Here is an 18,308-nt window from a genome sequence, read left to right on the forward strand (position 1 = left end):
TTATACATAAATGATTGCGCAGACCCCCCAAATCAATGTCGGAGTGTAATTGTACAAAATAAACTGCCTGCACATGTACATTTTTCATCCATTAAAGAACTTATTCATGTAAATGTATTCGGTTTTTTTTTCTTGTTTAAACATTTTAATTGTATCTATAAATGTGAGGGCAGTTTGTTCTGTAGCGTCTGGTTACTTCACAACTTAAGCGCAGTATTCAATAATAATAATAATAATATTAAAGCTTCAATTTCATATTTTTTTTTGTGTGCGATTGGTAAAATTACCTATAACTTTATAAGGTCAAGTTACTCTGGTAAGTCACTTGTACGTTCATAACAAATTTAATTTAACACTATCTGTTAATGCTCTATAATTTTACAATTGGTGAACGTGTACAGGCATATTTTTTAGTGTAGCTCAATATTGTAGAATAAAGAATCACGTGCAACACAATCGTTACTTAGAGATACCTCGATATAACTGAAGAATTCCACAGTCAATGTGTGAATGTAAGTACATATCTCGAAATTATTTTCGTCCCTGTGCATGAGAAATTTTAGTTAAGAAACAACAATTCTGACAGATTTACTTGATTCAGGAAGTATATTATACGTAATCATTATTATACCAATATTTCAATAAATAAAATCTCCTTAGTTGAGTGTTTGAAAAGTGCGGTTACCTACTAATAACGAAAGTTTGGCCTAGGATCCCTAGATTGGATTATTTACGGTGCGTTCCGAAATTTGTTGGCAGCGCTAAAAACTTCCTAAGATAGAGGCACAGCCAGTCATAAACTCGAGAGCGTGAAAGAGAATAAAATTACCAACAACACGAAGTGTGGATTTCGGAACGCACGTGCGATGATGGTCGCGAGTTGATTGGTTGGCATTAGAGACATCTCGTATTTCCTGGCATCCTTGCCTGCGCCAGGGTGACATCCGCTTTCTCTACCATTACGCCCGTTCATCCTGCTGAGGTACGCACGTTGATTATAGTCCCGATTTGTCGTAATTTCCACTGAATCCGGCACTTCCTAAAATCACAATAATATGAAAACTATAAGTTATCGCAATCGATTTACAGAAAATAATGTTCATTACCATCGATGGGAATTGTTTTACATTAAAATGTGCTGAAACTTGTTGCGAACATGTGCTCGTGGCAATCAGGCCACGCTTCACATATGCCGACCGGCTTTGTCAACCTGTGAGCTGACTAAACTTTAATTTTATTCAAACCAGCGGTGTCCTAGAATACGGTACATGATTCTCATGGACCAAAAGAATATGTAATATAACCTCGTTTTCGTTTTTTTTTTTAGCCCTTAAACTCCTTCGAGGTATCCCTACACGCACGTAAAGATGGGTAGGGAGGACAAAGCAACATGGAAGTCAAACTACTTCACCAAACTCATTGTAGGTAAACCATAGTTCGCCGTTGAAATGAAGTTGATTCGTTTATGTCATTATAACTTCACTGCATTCAGCTATTTTCTTATTTCGGTCATCAACTGAAGAAATAAAATTACAAGTTACTGTGCTTGCAACACATGTAGCTAGTATATAACTTTCAATAATACACTTATAATTTTTCAATCCCAAGAATATACATATTACAGATTTATTGCATGTAAATATAAGGTTATACACAACATTTTTTTTACAAAAATTAAAAAAGTGATTATATTTGATTAGGGATAATAGAAATTTCAATTTTATTAAAGGAACAAAATATCTAAAGTTGCAAAATTAAGAATATGTATCACACGAAAGAAAGAGAACAAATATTATTATTTGAGTAAAAGATATATATCCATCATTTGTTAGATTAGTGGCATTATTAAAACTGTTCCATAAGTATTACTAATTTTTGAAAACAAGAGTACACAGCCCTGATATCTGTTATTCATTTTCGTACTATCTTGATGTTTGCAGCAACTTCTGGATGACTATCCAAAATGTTTCATCGTGGGCGCAGACAATGTTGGCTCAAAACAGATGCAGCAGATTCGTATGTCTCTACGTGGCACCGCAGTTGTGCTTATGGGCAAGAACACCATGATGCGTAAGGCGATTCGCGGTCACATTGAACGAAACCAAGCATTAGAAAAACTTCTACCGCATATCCGTGGCAATGTTGGATTTGTGTTCACTCGTGGAGACCTGGTCGAAGTTAGGGACAAGTTAATTGAGAACAAAGTTCGTGCTCCAGCTAGGGCTGGCGCCATTGCACCATTGAGCGTCATCATTCCTGCTCAGAATACTGGTTTGGGTCCTGAGAAAACTTCTTTCTTCCAAGCTTTGAGCATCCCGACCAAGATTTCCAAGGGTACCATTGAAATCATTGTAAGTACCATGGCAAAACAATAACAAGAATTTGAAAAAAATTTTATATTTAGATATATGGAATTTCTTATTGAAATTGGACTTAGATGAACTCATTATATTTAATAATTAATTACATAATTACATAATTAACATTATGTAAAGTAACAAGCATTCCACTGTGTTCTCAACTCTAACTTAATATTACAGAATGATGTGCACATTTTGAAGCCTGGTGACAAAGTTGGAGCTTCAGAAGCTACCCTTTTGAACATGTTGAATATCTCTCCTTTCTCATACGGTCTTTTGGTTGAACAAGTTTACGACTCTGGCACCATATTTGCTCCTGAAATCTTGGACATTAAGCCCGAGGATTTGCGCGCAAAGTTCATGGTTGGTGTTGCCAACCTGGCTTCCGTCTGTTTGGCTATTGGATATCCTACCATTGCGAGTGCACCTCATAGTATTGCCAACGGGTTCAAGAACTTGCTCGCCCTTGCTGCTACCACGGACGTTGAGTTCAAAGAAGCCACCACCATCAAAGAATACATCAAGGTGAACTGTTTTTATTTTTACATTGCAATTATGAATAATATAAAATAATCCAGTTCTACTTATCAGTAACTAATAAATTAATGATGAAAGCCTCACGCGTCTGAAGAAAAGAATTCACATGCTAGAGCTAGAAATAGCTGAACCCACTAGCATGCCTTTTCTCAGTTGATATTTCGCGTTGAAACGCTGTCTGAATAACTTTAACTGTACCTCAATTTTTATTGTGGCGCCAGTAGCAAGTAAATTTTCGTCATGAAATTTTCCATTAATCACTTATTCAAGTCCAAGTAAAAATGCGTTCTGCTAAATTTTTAAAAATATTTTGAAGATGTGATTTATAGTTTTATGTAAAACATCTTATATATTTCTTTGGTACTGATAAATGTTTCAGTAGCAAATTTTGATATATATATATATATATATAATATTATTTATATTGTGTGTATTTATATATATATATATATATACATACATACACGACAAATGATTAGATGATCACTTGAGTTACTACGGTACTTGAAAGAAATACCCATCTGTATTGACAAACTTTTGCGTCCATTGCCATAGGATCCCAGCAAATTTGCTGCAGCTGCTGCGGCTACTGCTCCAGTTGCTGCTGCTGCGGCCCCAGCTGCAGAGAAGAAAGAAGAAAAGAAGGAAGAATCTGAGGAAGAAGATGATGACATGGGATTCGGTCTCTTTGATTAAACTATCAACTGTTCGACCTTGCATATGTTGCTGACGAAGTTTTATGCTGGCGTCTAAATAAAGTTGAAGAGAACAAAAGATTTTTTTCTCTGGTTGTCATATGGCTGCCAACCCATTTCCCGTATATCATTATATTCTTAAGCACAGGCATAGCCACGTACATTGAAGTTCGCCCGAAGTTGGAAGAAGTTAAAGGCTCGTACAACTGTGACTTGGCTGGTAACGTTTTCATTGAAAATAATATTTTATCACAAGCTGTGCGAGGGAATGGTTTCTTATTACGCAATTTGATGTGTACATATCGCATATGTAAGTATAATATGAGAAACGATAGACGTTAGTGCACGAGTCACAACACCCGATTAAGTTAAAGCTTCGATTAATATTGCGCAGGTATGTAAGATTACACATCTGTATGGTGATGGATAAAGGTACGTAACTGATGAATTATTATTCAGAAGTATAAATGTGCGTTCCAAATTTTTGACGGCGTTGGCAGTTCAAAGTTCTATACTGAAGGTAAGTTGCATGAAACCATGGATAACGAAATATCGTGAGTTGTAATTCAAAAATTCATGAAAACAACTCCCTGTTGTTCTCATTAAACGTCTTATACTGTGTACAGGTTTGTGACTCCTTTAAAAATTCCACATTCCATATTAGCAATTTTCTACAATTTTGTAATATTGGTTAAGCATTCCAAAATTGCTGCTGATGAAATAAGTGAATATTCTATCACACAAATTGAACAAAAGATTTTGCACGCAAAAGCAAAAATGTCGATGGACTCAAATCATAAAGAAGGTTATTAAGAAAAACACTAGTACACACGGAACTGAAAAACTTGCTTTGGAAAGTTGCTCAAATTGGAAGGCTTGAATTGTGGAGCAGATCTCGTTTACAATTGATCTAAATCACTGAAGTTGTACTGTTTTGAGTTTTGGCCGTGAAAAATAATGGATATAAACTAATAATGAAAAATTTTTGACCAAACTTCATGTAAATTGAATAAGAGTCTTTTAGAGTAACTATACTTTTTTTTATGTCTATATGGTCACTGTTTTATAAACGAATGTGTTAATACGGTCTGAACACTTGGTGCTCATCTCCGAGGAATATTTAATTTTCCAAACACATTTCATCCGATTAGGCTTAATAATTTCTTAGGGACTGTCGATGAGGACCTTGCAGCAAATGAAATTTTTTCTAACCGGATCCATTTCGCACTTTTATTAAATTCTTCACCTGTCCGTAATCTGTGGTACTCTCATGAATAAAAATGTTTCTATAAAGAATAATTCTATGATTTTATTAAATATTTCCTAAAATTCAGAGGAATAAATTTAATCTATCCTATCGAAGCCTGTAGCACACACGCGGAAACACCCTGCTGTAGACTTTCGGCGAGTCATTGTTAACATGTACGTCACAAACTTCATATATATTTATAAAGATAAGATGTGGAGGTGGTTCCCACTCCTCACAACAAACAACAGCGTGTGTTTTGTAGATTTATGAAGAATAAGTCACTCACTCTGCTTCTGAGTGACGTGACATCATTACCTCATCACTTAAATTATACTCATTCAAACAGGCTGTGAGACATAATGACTCAGGGAAAATGAATCTACAGTTATATGTTAATGCGAATAATTAGTTGTTATATAAATATGAATCTGAAGTTTATGTGTCGCACCTTTCGTGCAATGATTATAACGTAAACGTAAAAGAAAGGATGACTCGATTTTCATTAGTAACTGATATCTTTCTATAAATATTGTCAAATGTACCTTGGTGAATTAATGTCCAAATCAAAGTATCCAGTTGTCTGTGCAGGGTGTATAATATAATCAATTTTGAATAACTATGTCGGTGAATTTAATTACTCGATATTAAGCTGATAAACACTTACGTTTACAGTCACACTGTAATTGTGATACAATTACAGATAAGAAGGTACAAGTATGCAAGTTGCAACACACACAGTTCAATACATCTCACTGATGCGTTCGAAAAATAAATTGCGAAGCAAAAAAATTATTTTGCTAAGACGGATTGTGAGTTAAAATTTGTAAAATAAATTATGCTAATGCTTGTGCGATATCAGAACCTTATAGAAGTCAGGCCGTGTTAAAAATGATATTAATTGCTAGTTTTGAAAAAAATTGGGAATATGCTGAAAACTAATTTGCGAATGGCGAAACACGTTTTTAACGAAACAGACGTATTTCGCGGCCACAGATTAAAAGACACGGTTTGGCAATTACGTATGCCTATAAATAACGAATACATTCATTTTAGAAATATTTGATTGTGGCAATTAAAGACGTTTAAACTTTTAATTGAATGCAATTTACCGATTACCTACATGTCTCGTTCATACCAAGACTCGGTATAAAATGATTAATAAAATTACCAATCACCACAATAAGATGGCAAAAAACGATTAAAATGGCTGTATGAAGACATCATGTCATAACCATAATTTTTAAATTTATTGTATGCCTGTGTTTACAGTTTTTTACCGTATTCGAATAGCAATTTTTATAAGACAAATATAGATAAAGAATGCTATCTTGATAAAATTTTTAGAATACACAGGAGTTTTCCCGGCGAAAAATCACTCTTGCATTACTGTAGGTCAACATTGTAAATTTTTCCGAATAATCATTTAGCGGTGCGTTCAATTCACTCGATCTTGTTCTTGTCTAGAACTAAAAAATGGTATCAAATGTTTGTGAGCGAATACTCTGGGTTATGGTGTAATTATTTACGATAATTGGGCTAGATATTATATATACCTATGTATGTATGTGCATTGTATTTCGAATGTAGGCATATCACGTTTTCACCTTGAATATCATAAAAATTAGAAAATCCTTAGGTTTGCGTCACTCCGATTAGTGATACGGATAATACTTTGCACCACAATCCCTCCAGTTTCGTTATCATCGTTGATGTATATTACGATATGTATGATCAAAATGTGTACTTAACGCTTATGGAGAATTCTATGCCGTTTCGAGCAGCCTTTTTTTCTCCTGCGTAGTAGTATAATAAGAAAGAAATAAATGTACATAACGTTATAGCTCTTTTCAAACACTCGCGAGTGATTGCAGTGTTTCGAAATATTGAACACTTGAAAGATTGCTTGTTGTTCATGCCTGTATCACAGAATTTCGAAGTCGTATAAAAAAGTATGTATATAATATAAGTATATAATATGGATGAAATTGACGACTTATCACAATCGTCCTGTCTAAAAAACTGTTTTCGAAATTTTTACCAAATTTTACACGCCGAAGAACGAGAAAAACCGACTTTTTCAATCAACGAAGTGCATTTCACTTGCATTGAAAATATATCTTCTGAACGCTGATGCGGTCATTTATTAATAATCATAACTGGACAACGTAGGACGTAATGTCATTTTGACGAGGCGCAAGAATCAGTAGAAATAATTGTTTAGATAGGATAGAATTTAGAATACGCAGACCTGCTTACAATTATGTATCCGGCATATCAACCTGCGATCACTGAGTTGCTACGAAAATGAAAAAAATTATAGTACATTAATTCACTTTGTCGTAAATATTTGAATTGTAAAAATAGAAATATAACCACGGTAGAGATTTTTTCGGATCTGTTTTATATCAACTTATAAATATACGTTTATACACGTATGAATTATGAGTTACGATAATGTAAGAACTGACAATTCTCTCCGCGTAACCTTGACACCGATTGACTCGAACAAATATCAAGACAGCAATTAATGTTTAATTCAGAACTATTTTTTGTCACTCTTTTTTCGACAATGACGAATTCGAATGATTCTGAACATCGCGCGGCATGCGAAAAATATCGTCTGCTCTTCGGAGAATTTAAACGACGGTCATGCGTATTATGAGGCAGTTATAAGCTATATATTCCTTATACCATAAAAAAAGGTGAAGTATAACGGTCCGAATTCATTCAGCGCCTAATTTCTATTTTAAAAAAAGCGTAGAAAACCATTTCTTATGAGATACGCGATTACATTATATAAGTAAATGAAGAAAAAGAGTGTGTGCAACAAAATGGCCCGTAGCTGATTTCACAATCAGTTGTCATCGCAGGCCCACATCGAACACGCGGATTGAAGGATTTGACGTTTCCGAGGGAATGAATGAAACTTTATTGATTAAAAATTCTTTGATTACCCGAGAGAAATATCAGTTAAATAAACAAGACCTAGCCTTGTAGAAACTGTCTGATCGATCGAGGAGCAGGAAATCCAGTGACTTCCGTGATAGACTTGCTACAAGTCGGACGGCCTTTCATTCCTCATCTACCTTCGACATAACGTGTACAAAGTTTCGTTGTTCGACTGAGTAAATTCTTGTATATAAGTGTAGAATAACAATAACTGGTAATATGGGTCTTCTGACAGAAGGAAGTCCCATGAGTTGGGAAGAGACGAAAAAATTATCGGATCACGTGCGAAAACACGGTATTGTGCAATTTATTAACCTCTACAAAAGATTGAGAGACAGGCAAGGAGATGTTCTCAAATGGGGCGACGAGGTAATAAAATTTTACTTTGTTTTATCACTGAAAATACTGTTTTTATTTTCTAAGAATTACTTCGCGGATCCGTATTATTTTTTAACTATAAACTTATATTTCTTATCGTGGGCCACTTTGACGTGGGCGGTTCATAATTCGAGGTTAATGCGAGCTCTTCTTATTTCGAAAAAAATTCAATAATCAAATTCAATTCTAATCTAAAACTAACAATTGTTTCATTTTCTTTTTCTCTAATGTAGTTGATACCTTTAATTATTTATAAACTTCATTCAACGTGATCTTCGTTTTATTTCTCATAACTAGTATTCATCAGTTTAAATAGTATCAGTAGAAGATATATTTCACTTGATTATGTGACATTGTATAGTTTTAGAATCGCTAACGGATATTTGATCATAAGGACAGCATGAAGGACAAATGTTGCACGTCATTGGGCAATAAAAACATTCATACCACTTTCCATAATTCTATTGCTCTAGAATTCCGGCTGTTATTATTCATGGAGACTTGTAAATCTGTAGACTACTCATATGTTGTAGAAATAGGCCAATTATAGTATGGTTTTTTTATTTACATTCGTGACCAAGCCAAACCTGGTCGCATGTAAGTCTGGTTTAGACCAAGAAATGTATTTCTTTCTAAATTTAAACACCTTTGAGGTTGACATAGAAACATGATGTGATATTAAATACAAAATAGTCGAAATTTGGTCGACAAATCATATAAGTATAAGTATTGAGAAAGAACAAATAAATCAATTCATTTTTCAAACGAGCAGTTTTTGTGCATATTTTTTTGAAATCCTGAGATATTCGATGCTTGTTCAGGCTAATTGCATTGCTTGGATTCCTTTGGCACACTTGATTTCTTCTGATGACAAATCAAATATAATGGTTGACTTTCTTGTTTATCTTACAGGTTGAATATGTTTTGGTAAAATTTAATGATGAGGAAAAGACCGCGAAGGTTAGCTTACGGGCAGAAGAAATTCTGACAATACTTAATGAAAAAGAGGCCCAAGATCCGAAGTGAGTGTTTCTGTTTACTTTTTTTATCTATAATATCCCCAGTGGAATAGCAAATGACAGTATCAAGTAAAGATCAAAATTCTGAAACTACAACTCAAAATGAATCACATCAAAATGTTTTGACTATCAGTTTCTAAACACTAATTAATCTTGCATTTTATCTAATTTAGTCGTATGCTAAGATTCTGGTAACCAAGGTTAAAGTAACAATTGTTTTGCTTAAAATCCAGAATTGGCTAGAAATCAAATAATGCTAAATATTATTGTTCTGGTTCTTTCATAGTAACGTGAAATCTTTGTGGAGGCCAGAATATGGTGCTTATATGATTGAAGGAACACCTGGTAAACCATACGGTGGCTTACTAGCACATTTTAATGTTGTGGAAGCAAATATGCAATACCGGAGACAAGAAGCAAGCATGTTACTACAGCCAGGTGAAACACTGATGTCATTAACTAGTTTCCCGAGGTAATTTTTTCAAGTAATTACTCAAAACACTTCCGATAAAAAAATTTAGACCATTTGCAGTTCTTTATGATCTAATTTGATTAAACATTTCATCATATGTAATTCGAATCTACCATATAATTCTACGTAACAGTACGATAAATTCAAACGATGAGAATTGCGTGACGAAGGAAAAGTCTGATATTTCTTAGAACATAAACAATAAACTTACAAATACAGAATAACTTACAAAATAATTTTACAGGCTGGGAGCAGCAGATTTCACCGATCCACCGATAAAACCAACTCCAACTAGTGGCGCGTCAAGAAGCTTGTTCTTTCCTGATGAAGCTATATTTCCTGGTCATCCTCGGTTCAAGACTTTGACGAGAAACATTAGACTGAGGAGAGGTGAAAAAGTGGCTATAAACTTACCTAGTAAGTTTACAAGTATTAGTAAAACTAGTTAGTCAAGAGTAGCAATATATTTTATATTTAAATGAATTTTCCGTAGACGATATACTCATTTTATAAGATACAAAAGTTATCACAAGTCAACTGAATAAGTTAAAAGTATTTCACTCTTTGAGCTTGTTTCCAACTGTCAGGACTGATCAAACCATTCGATTAGAAACTAATACTACTCTTCTAGTTTATCCAGATGAAAATGTTCCTCGGACATTTAAAGAAGATTTTACGTTATTGGGAGATGATGGAACTAGTGAGCGAGCAGCAAAAGAAAATCATGTGTATATGGATGCAATGGGATTTGGGATGGGGTGTTGTTGTTTACAATTAACTTTTCAAGCCTGTAACATACAAGAAGCACGGACATTGTACGATCAACTTACTCCACTATGTCCGATAATGGTCAGTGAAATATTGAATTAACAACTGAATAGAAGCACCATCAGATATCAATGACAATAGTTCTGTATCTAATTATGAGAAAATTAAAAATTGTCCTATGTTTTTTCAAACCAGCTAGCTTTGACAGCGGCAAGCCCACTGCACAAAGGCTATGTAACAGACGTTGATTGCCGATGGAATGTCATATCATGTTCTGTCGATTGTAGAACAGAGGAGGAGCGTGGGTTGAAGCCACTTAAAGAAAACAAGTTCAGAATCAGCAAATCTAGATACGATTCAATCGATTCTTACCTCAGTGAACAAGGCGATAAATATAACGACGTTCCTTTAACTTATGATGAAGAAATTTATAATCAGCTTTTGAATAACGGGATTGACAGATTGCTTGCACAGCATATTGCCCACTTATTTATTAGAGATTCAGTATCGTTATTTACAGAAAAAGTTCACCAAAATGATGAAACCGATACGGATCATTTTGAAGTGAGTTTGGTATCAATCATGATACAAGTAATAGTAGTAGCTCAGTAGTACCTGAATAACATTTCAGGGTGGCGACAGAAATCGGAGTACAATATTCCTCAAGAATCCCCTGATTTCCAGAGCTTATTTTCACTGATATAGAATTTGCTGATTTCTGAGTTCTGTCACGACCTTGCATTTGTCCCTAATCAAAACTGCTCTTAATTTGAAGATATTCTTCTTTTATCATGCGTGGAAGTACAGAAATTTTATGATTACAGAATATTCAATCAACAAATTGGCAAACGATGAGATTCAAGCCACCTCCTCCAAATTCCCCAATAGGTTGGAGAGTAGAATTCAGACCTTGTGAAGTTCAAATTACAGATTTTGAAAATGCAGCCATAGTTTGCTTTGTAGTTTTACTGACAAGAGTTATACTTAGTTACAAATTGAATTTACTTATACCCATCAGTAAAGTTGATGAGAATATGGCTAAGGCACAAAAACGAGATGCGGTTAAAAAGGAAAAATTTTGGTTCAGAAGAGATATAACATCTGATGCGAAGCAATGCCCAGATAATGAAACTGAGTATACAGAATTTTCAGTGAATGAGATAATTAATGGAAAGGTAAGAAATTTATTCTAGAATTTACCTACTTACCTGAACATGTATGATTTTTCTCTTTGTTTTGGTGAATTTAATGTCATATTGTGATTGTATCAAATTTCCAAAGTCCTTAAAAATTGAACCTATTTAAATGTTGTGAAAACACTGTTATATGTTTAAAAAAAATAACATCAAATCCAGGAATTCTACTCAACTCATTGTGTTTTTAAGCCCTACAAATATTGAACTGTAACTTATGTTTGAACAGGATGGCGATTTTCCCGGTCTAATACCATTAGTGAATTCTTATTTATCCAGTATGGACGTAGATGCTGATACACATTGCACAATTCAAAGGTATTTGAAACTGATTCAGAGAAGAGCTTCTGGCGAACTCATGACAACTGCGGCGTGGTTGAGAAACGAAGTGCTCACACATCCAGAATACAAGTGAGCTTTTGAAGTCAACTTTTACTTTTTAGAGTATTTTCACTCCAATACAGAACACAAGCGCATTACATTTTGTATTTGTCAATTCCAGACAAGACTCTGTTATAACACAACGGATCAATTACGACTTGCTGAAAAAAGTTCATTCGGTACAAACGGGTGAATTATCATGTCCCAAACTTCTTGGACCATGTACAATCTCGAAAACTACTGAAACCATACCAGCAGCGGTGGCTAAAGCAGAAAAATGTTCAACGCCAGAGTGTTGAGTGTTACATCCAAGTAAAAAATGTACCATTTTTGTTTACCTATTGTTTACCTATTACGTATTATCACTATTCTTTAATTTTGTTATTTTACTTTAAAGGGAAACAACTGATACTTGAAATATGTAAACAGTACTTACGCATTGCATAAGGTACACAAACAGTATCGTAAGTAATAAAATATTTTATTAACACATAATGCTAATGTGTCAACTTTGAAGGAGATTCAGGTGAAAACTTGTGTACTTAGATATTTCGTTTGGGGAATGCTATTGTTAAAATTTTTCTGTAATACTGGAATCACCCTCTTCATCTTAGATAATCCAATGGTAATAGCATAAATTATATTTTTTTAATTGACATTGAAGTGGGTAGTACTGATAAAATTCCATGTAACTTGTTTTCAACAAATTGATAGAATAATTATGGTGCTTTTATAGATAGAGGCAATGAAGTACATGCGTAGAAATATGGTACTGCTACATTGTATCTTACTCTTTCTTGTAATTTTATTATAATTCATTACACATCAGTAATACTATACATGATTATCAAGGCTACGGAGTTTCTACACTAGAGCAAAGTGCATCTGTATATACACATATATTAATCTATATAATTGAACTTAGAGGTGTTGAAAATTAGAAATAACAAAGCCTACTCTAGAAAATAATTAGATCTCATTTTCTTTCGATTTACTCAATTTCAAATAATTATAATCTTACAATTGTACACACTTGGACTTATTTCAAATCATTTTCAATGGCGATGTATCTTTTGAAAAGTTTAAGAAGTAGGTATGATTGAATACCAACATGGACTGTGAAAAAATTCAATTACTCTGCTAGAAGTGTACATAGCAAGATACAAAATGATTACTTACTTTCAGTCTATTTTAGTGTCGTTTCACTTTCACCAATCCTTTAATTGGTCAGGTTTGAAAAAGTTAAATTTGTTAAAGATGCTATTGACGTCTTTAGTACACAGCAAACTTTCTTCAGTCCCAAAAACAAATATATAATGCACTATTCGTAAATAATTCACACACTTCGTAAATATTGCGATTATAAAAAATTATCATTTATTGTTTTCTTACCAATGATAGTTTTGCAAATATCACAGCAGTAGTATTCAAGTTGAAACTATAACTACTAAGAGAACATTACGCATTTCTTTTTAAAAAAACGTTATTGCTGGCAAAAAAATTTATCTTTGATTATATCCGAGATTTGATGACAGTAACGGAAAATTCTGAATTAGGCTAACATTACTAACAATATGATAAAGAGTAAAATCTCTGAGTTGAAAATCTCCAGATTTTTCCTCAGTTCCCCTTTGTTATCTTAAATTGTTAACAGCACTCTATGTACACGTAGTCATTCCATATGATACAGAGAACAAATATTATCATATATTAATCTTTGAATTTAGTGAAAAACACATGGGGTATCATGATTATTTTTACCCATCTGTTTTGAAAACTAGGCTTTGCCATTAAAGAAAGTGTATTTTTCGTTAGACTGTTTGTGCTCTGTTAGATTTTTAGTATTACGTCACAAAATGGAGTCATTCCACATGATACATTAAGAAAACAGAGTCCTAATTTGTGCAACGAAAGTTAGTTGAAATAAAAATCAGACAAGTATTGCACAAAATGTTGTCATACGTAACATCAAGATTTTTGACATCTAATTTTCGTTGCACCTTCTATTATTTACAATTACCACATATGGGGTGTTTCGAAAATATGATACAACAAATTGTAATTTAGTATAAGTAGAACATGTACGATCATTCTATAGAATTTTTATACACGCTTGTTATGTTTATGAAATATACTATTATTTTGTACTCGGTGTGAAAAAGAGGTAAAACAAACCAAGACAACAAAATGAATAAACGGCAGTACGAAAGGTAATCGACACAAAACGAATATTTTTCAAGACAAGCAATATAATATCAGTATTTTTGAAACATCTTATACAAACTTATATGAGACACCAACCTAGATGCCTTTAAAAAATCCTCTTTGAAGAATGTTCAACAATGATTAGAATTGTTAATGTATTAAAATATTGCGGATTTAATCATTTTTTTTTTATGCGATGAGCGGTTTTGGCGACGAGAAATGTCCATGCGAAAATATATACGAGGCATATATGTAAAAAATCTCTATTATAACAATTCAATGAAATCGTGAAAAACTTGGAACATGTTCAATAAGTTGAAGGCATAGATGAAATAATGGTCTAAGTTAAATCTCAACTTTAAGTTACTCCTATTCCAGTGAAGGAGACTCGATTTACATGTTTTACGAATAAATCCACATTTTTTTACTAAAAAATATCGATGTACCCCTCCCTCCGCTCCTCAAAAAAACAGGCATTATGAAGAGGTAAGACTGTCTTTCCCACGTTTTTTTTCGTTTTGTTTAAAACTACAATTTTTGATTTAGACCTTTGTATATTTGTGCCTTCAACTTGATAAAGGCATGAACAGATCATATAAAAAATAATTTATCGAATATGTACTTTCATTGTGTTAGTTCAGTGTCAGTGCGACATTATTCATTGAAGGAGATTGGACCATAAAAGTACCTCCGAATTTACAACTTACAAATAATATAGATAGCAATACATTTGTAGTACAGTAAAAATTACAATAACATACAACAATGTTATTAGTTGGACATATAACACCTAGGTTTAAAATTAGGATATCAACACACCTACCAGAAAAAGTATCAGGTTGAATTGTAAAACATTCCTAATATTAAATTTTTCTATAATAAGATACCTGCAATCTCTTCAGACTATTAAATCGTTACATAACAACAGTATTTTCCCAGTGGGCTGTGAACAGTAAATTGTTTTGCTTCTTTATTTCTTGACCTTGCATTAATATCTTACAATTATGAAACAATCGACGCACATACTATCACAAATAATATTACCCGATATACATACAAGGCTTTGTAGTACCAAATTTAGTTGAAAAAATTTAGCTAACTTATTGGAAGCTGTCCAGCTATAAAAAATATGCTTTTTGCATATTCTGCTCTACTTTCGAAAAAGGCGTCATTAAGAACTTAGAAGACATTGAAACTGCCACTATGCTGCCATCTTACATACATATTTCATACGTGAATAAATGAAAAGCATAATTAGCATATTCAGTGCCAACTGAGAACGGAACATTGCAATATTCCCACAGTGCATAAAACAAGTTGTCCTTCAATCTACTGACACGAATTTTTTGAACTCACTAATGGCAAACATAGATCCATTTATCTTTTACATTATTCGCGTTATATATCTTTATGGTTGAAACATAAATGAAACAAAAAGAAAATCGTATCAAGTGCTGGTTCTAAGATGATTTTTAATTATTCTTGTTAAATACCTGAGATGTCCATATGGGGCTCTTGATTTTTAAGATTTCAGATCCATAATATTTATATTAAAAATCACCTTCATACTTTCCTTGTAGTAAATGGTCAACAATACTTGATACTTGAGAATGACGACATGGCAAGACCCGTATTATTTTTTCGATATACCATTCAATATAATTATACATTCTTATGAGTACGCTCAATATCCCTGTTTGTCCTGTAAGATATATAGGTGTTCCAGAAGAGAGCGACTGTCTGTACAACCAACACTTGATACTCCAGTCGAACGAAATAAAAGTTTGCTAATTGAACCATTGGCCACAGCTATAAGAGTGTAACAAAAAATTATATAATGTACATACATACATACCTAGTTTGCATCTGTGTATTTTAACCTAGATAGTATCTCAAAGTACTTATATGAATTTGATTTGCAGTTTATTTGTATGATAAAAAATTGCCGTATTTTATTACCTTGTAATTATTGCACAGTACATCCTTGTAATCAGCTTTCACTTTTTTCTTAACTCCTTCAATATCGTTTCCTTGCATCGTAGCAATGACTGTTAGCAATACTGCTACAAAAGCTGGTGCAAAACAGCCTTGGTCTAAAAGAACTTTTTTAAATGCTGCCACTGAATTTTTCGATCCAATGTACCTTTCCAAAATTCCGTACCATGTTTTTGTTGCAGGACCCTAAACTTTCAAATATTTCTTTGGAAAAAATTTAGCATATTGCTAAATTGAAGTGGATTTATATGAACTATCCCTACTGTCACGCCTTTTCATGAACCGATTTTTATACCAGAAATAACTTGAAATGTACATTACGACTGGTTGCATAAAATATATTCTACAAAAATTAGAACAGATGTATTGCAATGAATGTGAACTTGCTTGAGTGCATGAAACGATTGGATTAGGTATGTCGGTAATGTTATTTCATCTTATCATTAGTGAATGCAAAACAATCATTGGAGTGTATTAAAGGTCAAAAAACTAGGCTGGTGCAAGATGATGAATTTAGCAAGTTAATAGCTTTAGAGTACAGAAAATTAACTCATTTTTCATTAAGTTATACGGGTATCAAAGACCAGTGCAACAATGTAAGCAGTTTTGTTAGACCGGTTTTCACGCAAACAGATTTGTTTGGTGATGGGTGATGATGTAATAACAAAATGTTAAACAATTTTACATTTTTTTTGCAAATATATCTATACATAAAAATTGTAGATGGATATATATTAGAAAACAATTGCAATGATTTAATCCAATATAATGGTATCGAGCCGAATTCTCCAGCTCTGATGTACGGAAAATGTTGTCATGTTACCTACCTATCTATTAGTTTACATTTTGGATATAGGTAAATGGCAATATGAATATTTCTTTTAAACCACTCACCGCCAAACAACAGCCAATGCAGGCAAACTGTGCACTGCGCATGAAATTCAGATCCTCAATCTTTCGACGTTCAACAAAATTTTGAGCTATTTGATCACCCGTCCCCATTAATATGCCTATCATATCGATAATTTGATTAGTTTCGTTATGAAAATCATTCCACATACTTCACAAATTTTTCATTTCCAATATATTCAATAATCCTTCGACTCTTACCAGCTTGAACCGATTGGACACATAATGGATACTTCCGTAAGAGTTTTTGATACAGTTTAAACATACTACTCATTGTCACAGTATCTATACACGCTGTCAGAAACTCGGTACAATTTGAGGTTATGTATTATATAACCACGTGCTCATTGTCAGTCGCTATGATAGCATTTAAAGTGTATTTTAAATAGATATTCTATCTTAAGCATAAGGCATTTTTTATAGCTTCAAAGTTAGTTCGCGTGTACGAATCAAGCGACAATCGTTTGAAAATAGTAAATTGGAAAAGTAATCGAAGGAAAAAATTTAATAACAGCTTGACAATGAGTTGAAATTTATCCTTCGAATAAAACGACAATTATATAGGAAAGCTACAATGTCCAGTGTATTTTAGCATCAATACAAGTATTACTATGTTTCATAGAGCTTAGTCCACATATCACATTTTCTGATATTGTGAAAGAAGTTCTAAATTGAGATACACTTTCAAGTACCAATCAGTTTCTTCAATTGCAGAAAAAAATTTCACTGTGATGTATAAATTACTGATGGTGTTTAATGGTGTAAATTTATTAGGTACAGAAATTATACGTATAAATTTATTGATTTTTTCAAAACATTTTCACGAATGTACGTTGACTCGGTAATTAGATATCTGAAAAAAAAAGGCTTCACAATATGCTTCTGAGCAGTAATCAGTGTAATAGGACAATGTGTGCGAATACAACATTAAATACATGAAATTCACTTGCTGAGATTAATATACAGTAGAGTGTGTCAAAAAAACCGACTATTTTTTTTTTTTCAAAGAACATTGAAAAATCTTTCGAGTGTCCCTCAAAAATGACCTCGGTAAAATATGAGCTCTTAATATTGATATTTAGAGGTGGCGATTCTCAATTTTCTATTTCCCATTTAAATAACATAGGAAAAAACTTTTTAAAAATTTAGAATTTTATTGCTCGAAAACGAGTCAGTGTGAAGATATAAACAAAACATA

General features: G+C 33.1%; 3 protein-coding genes and 1 long non-coding RNA gene across 6 annotated transcripts; 2 read left to right on the forward strand and 2 right to left on the reverse strand.

Annotated features, from left to right (window-relative positions):
- Positions 1 to 96: 96 nt before the first annotated feature.
- On the reverse strand, positions 97 to 1,332 carry LOC124179994. Its single transcript, XR_006870183.1, has 2 exons — positions 1,107 to 1,332; positions 97 to 1,039 (listed from the first exon to the last, which is right to left on the reverse strand). It is a non-coding gene; the product is annotated as an uncharacterized LOC124179994 (long non-coding RNA).
- LOC124179989 (60S acidic ribosomal protein P0) lies at positions 876 to 3,671 on the forward strand. The gene is made up of 5 exons (XM_046564932.1): positions 876 to 982; positions 1,328 to 1,421; positions 1,941 to 2,351; positions 2,541 to 2,885; positions 3,453 to 3,671. Exons 2-5 carry the CDS (start codon positions 1,368 to 1,370, stop codon positions 3,591 to 3,593), a joined length of 951 nt encoding a protein of 316 aa, XP_046420888.1. The 5' UTR covers positions 876 to 982; positions 1,328 to 1,367; the 3' UTR covers positions 3,594 to 3,671.
- Positions 3,672 to 7,522: 3,851 nt separating this feature from the next.
- On the forward strand, positions 7,523 to 14,148 carry LOC124179984 (glutamate--cysteine ligase catalytic subunit). 3 transcript variants are annotated; one of them, XM_046564917.1, is made up of 10 exons: positions 7,523 to 8,159; positions 9,081 to 9,190; positions 9,474 to 9,659; positions 9,904 to 10,076; positions 10,291 to 10,508; positions 10,623 to 10,991; positions 11,252 to 11,602; positions 11,850 to 12,031; positions 12,123 to 12,322; positions 12,399 to 14,148. In XM_046564917.1, the coding sequence occupies exons 1-9, from the start codon at positions 8,010 to 8,012 to the stop codon at positions 12,298 to 12,300; spliced, it is 1,917 nt and encodes a 638-aa protein (XP_046420873.1). In that variant the 5' UTR covers positions 7,523 to 8,009; the 3' UTR covers positions 12,301 to 12,322; positions 12,399 to 14,148. The 3 variants fall into 3 exon arrangements, with proteins under 3 accessions (XP_046420873.1, XP_046420872.1, XP_046420875.1); XM_046564916.1 differs by having other exon boundaries at positions 12,123 to 14,148; XM_046564919.1 differs by lacking the exons at positions 7,523 to 8,159; positions 9,081 to 9,190 and adding an exon at positions 9,280 to 9,387 and having other exon boundaries at positions 12,123 to 14,148.
- A 270-nt stretch (positions 14,149 to 14,418) lies between these two features.
- On the reverse strand, positions 14,419 to 18,203 carry LOC124179993 (protein Mpv17). The gene is made up of 4 exons (XM_046564937.1): positions 17,312 to 18,203; positions 17,096 to 17,211; positions 16,166 to 16,387; positions 14,419 to 16,015 (listed from the first exon to the last, which is right to left on the reverse strand). Exons 1-4 carry the CDS (start codon positions 17,382 to 17,384, stop codon positions 15,869 to 15,871), a joined length of 558 nt encoding a protein of 185 aa, XP_046420893.1. The 5' UTR covers positions 17,385 to 18,203; the 3' UTR covers positions 14,419 to 15,868.
- Positions 18,204 to 18,308: the final 105 nt, after the last annotated feature.

This window comes from Neodiprion fabricii, chromosome 4 (assembly GCF_021155785.1).
Source record: "Neodiprion fabricii isolate iyNeoFabr1 chromosome 4, iyNeoFabr1.1, whole genome shotgun sequence".
Taxonomy (NCBI): domain Eukaryota; kingdom Metazoa; phylum Arthropoda; class Insecta; order Hymenoptera; family Diprionidae; genus Neodiprion; species Neodiprion fabricii.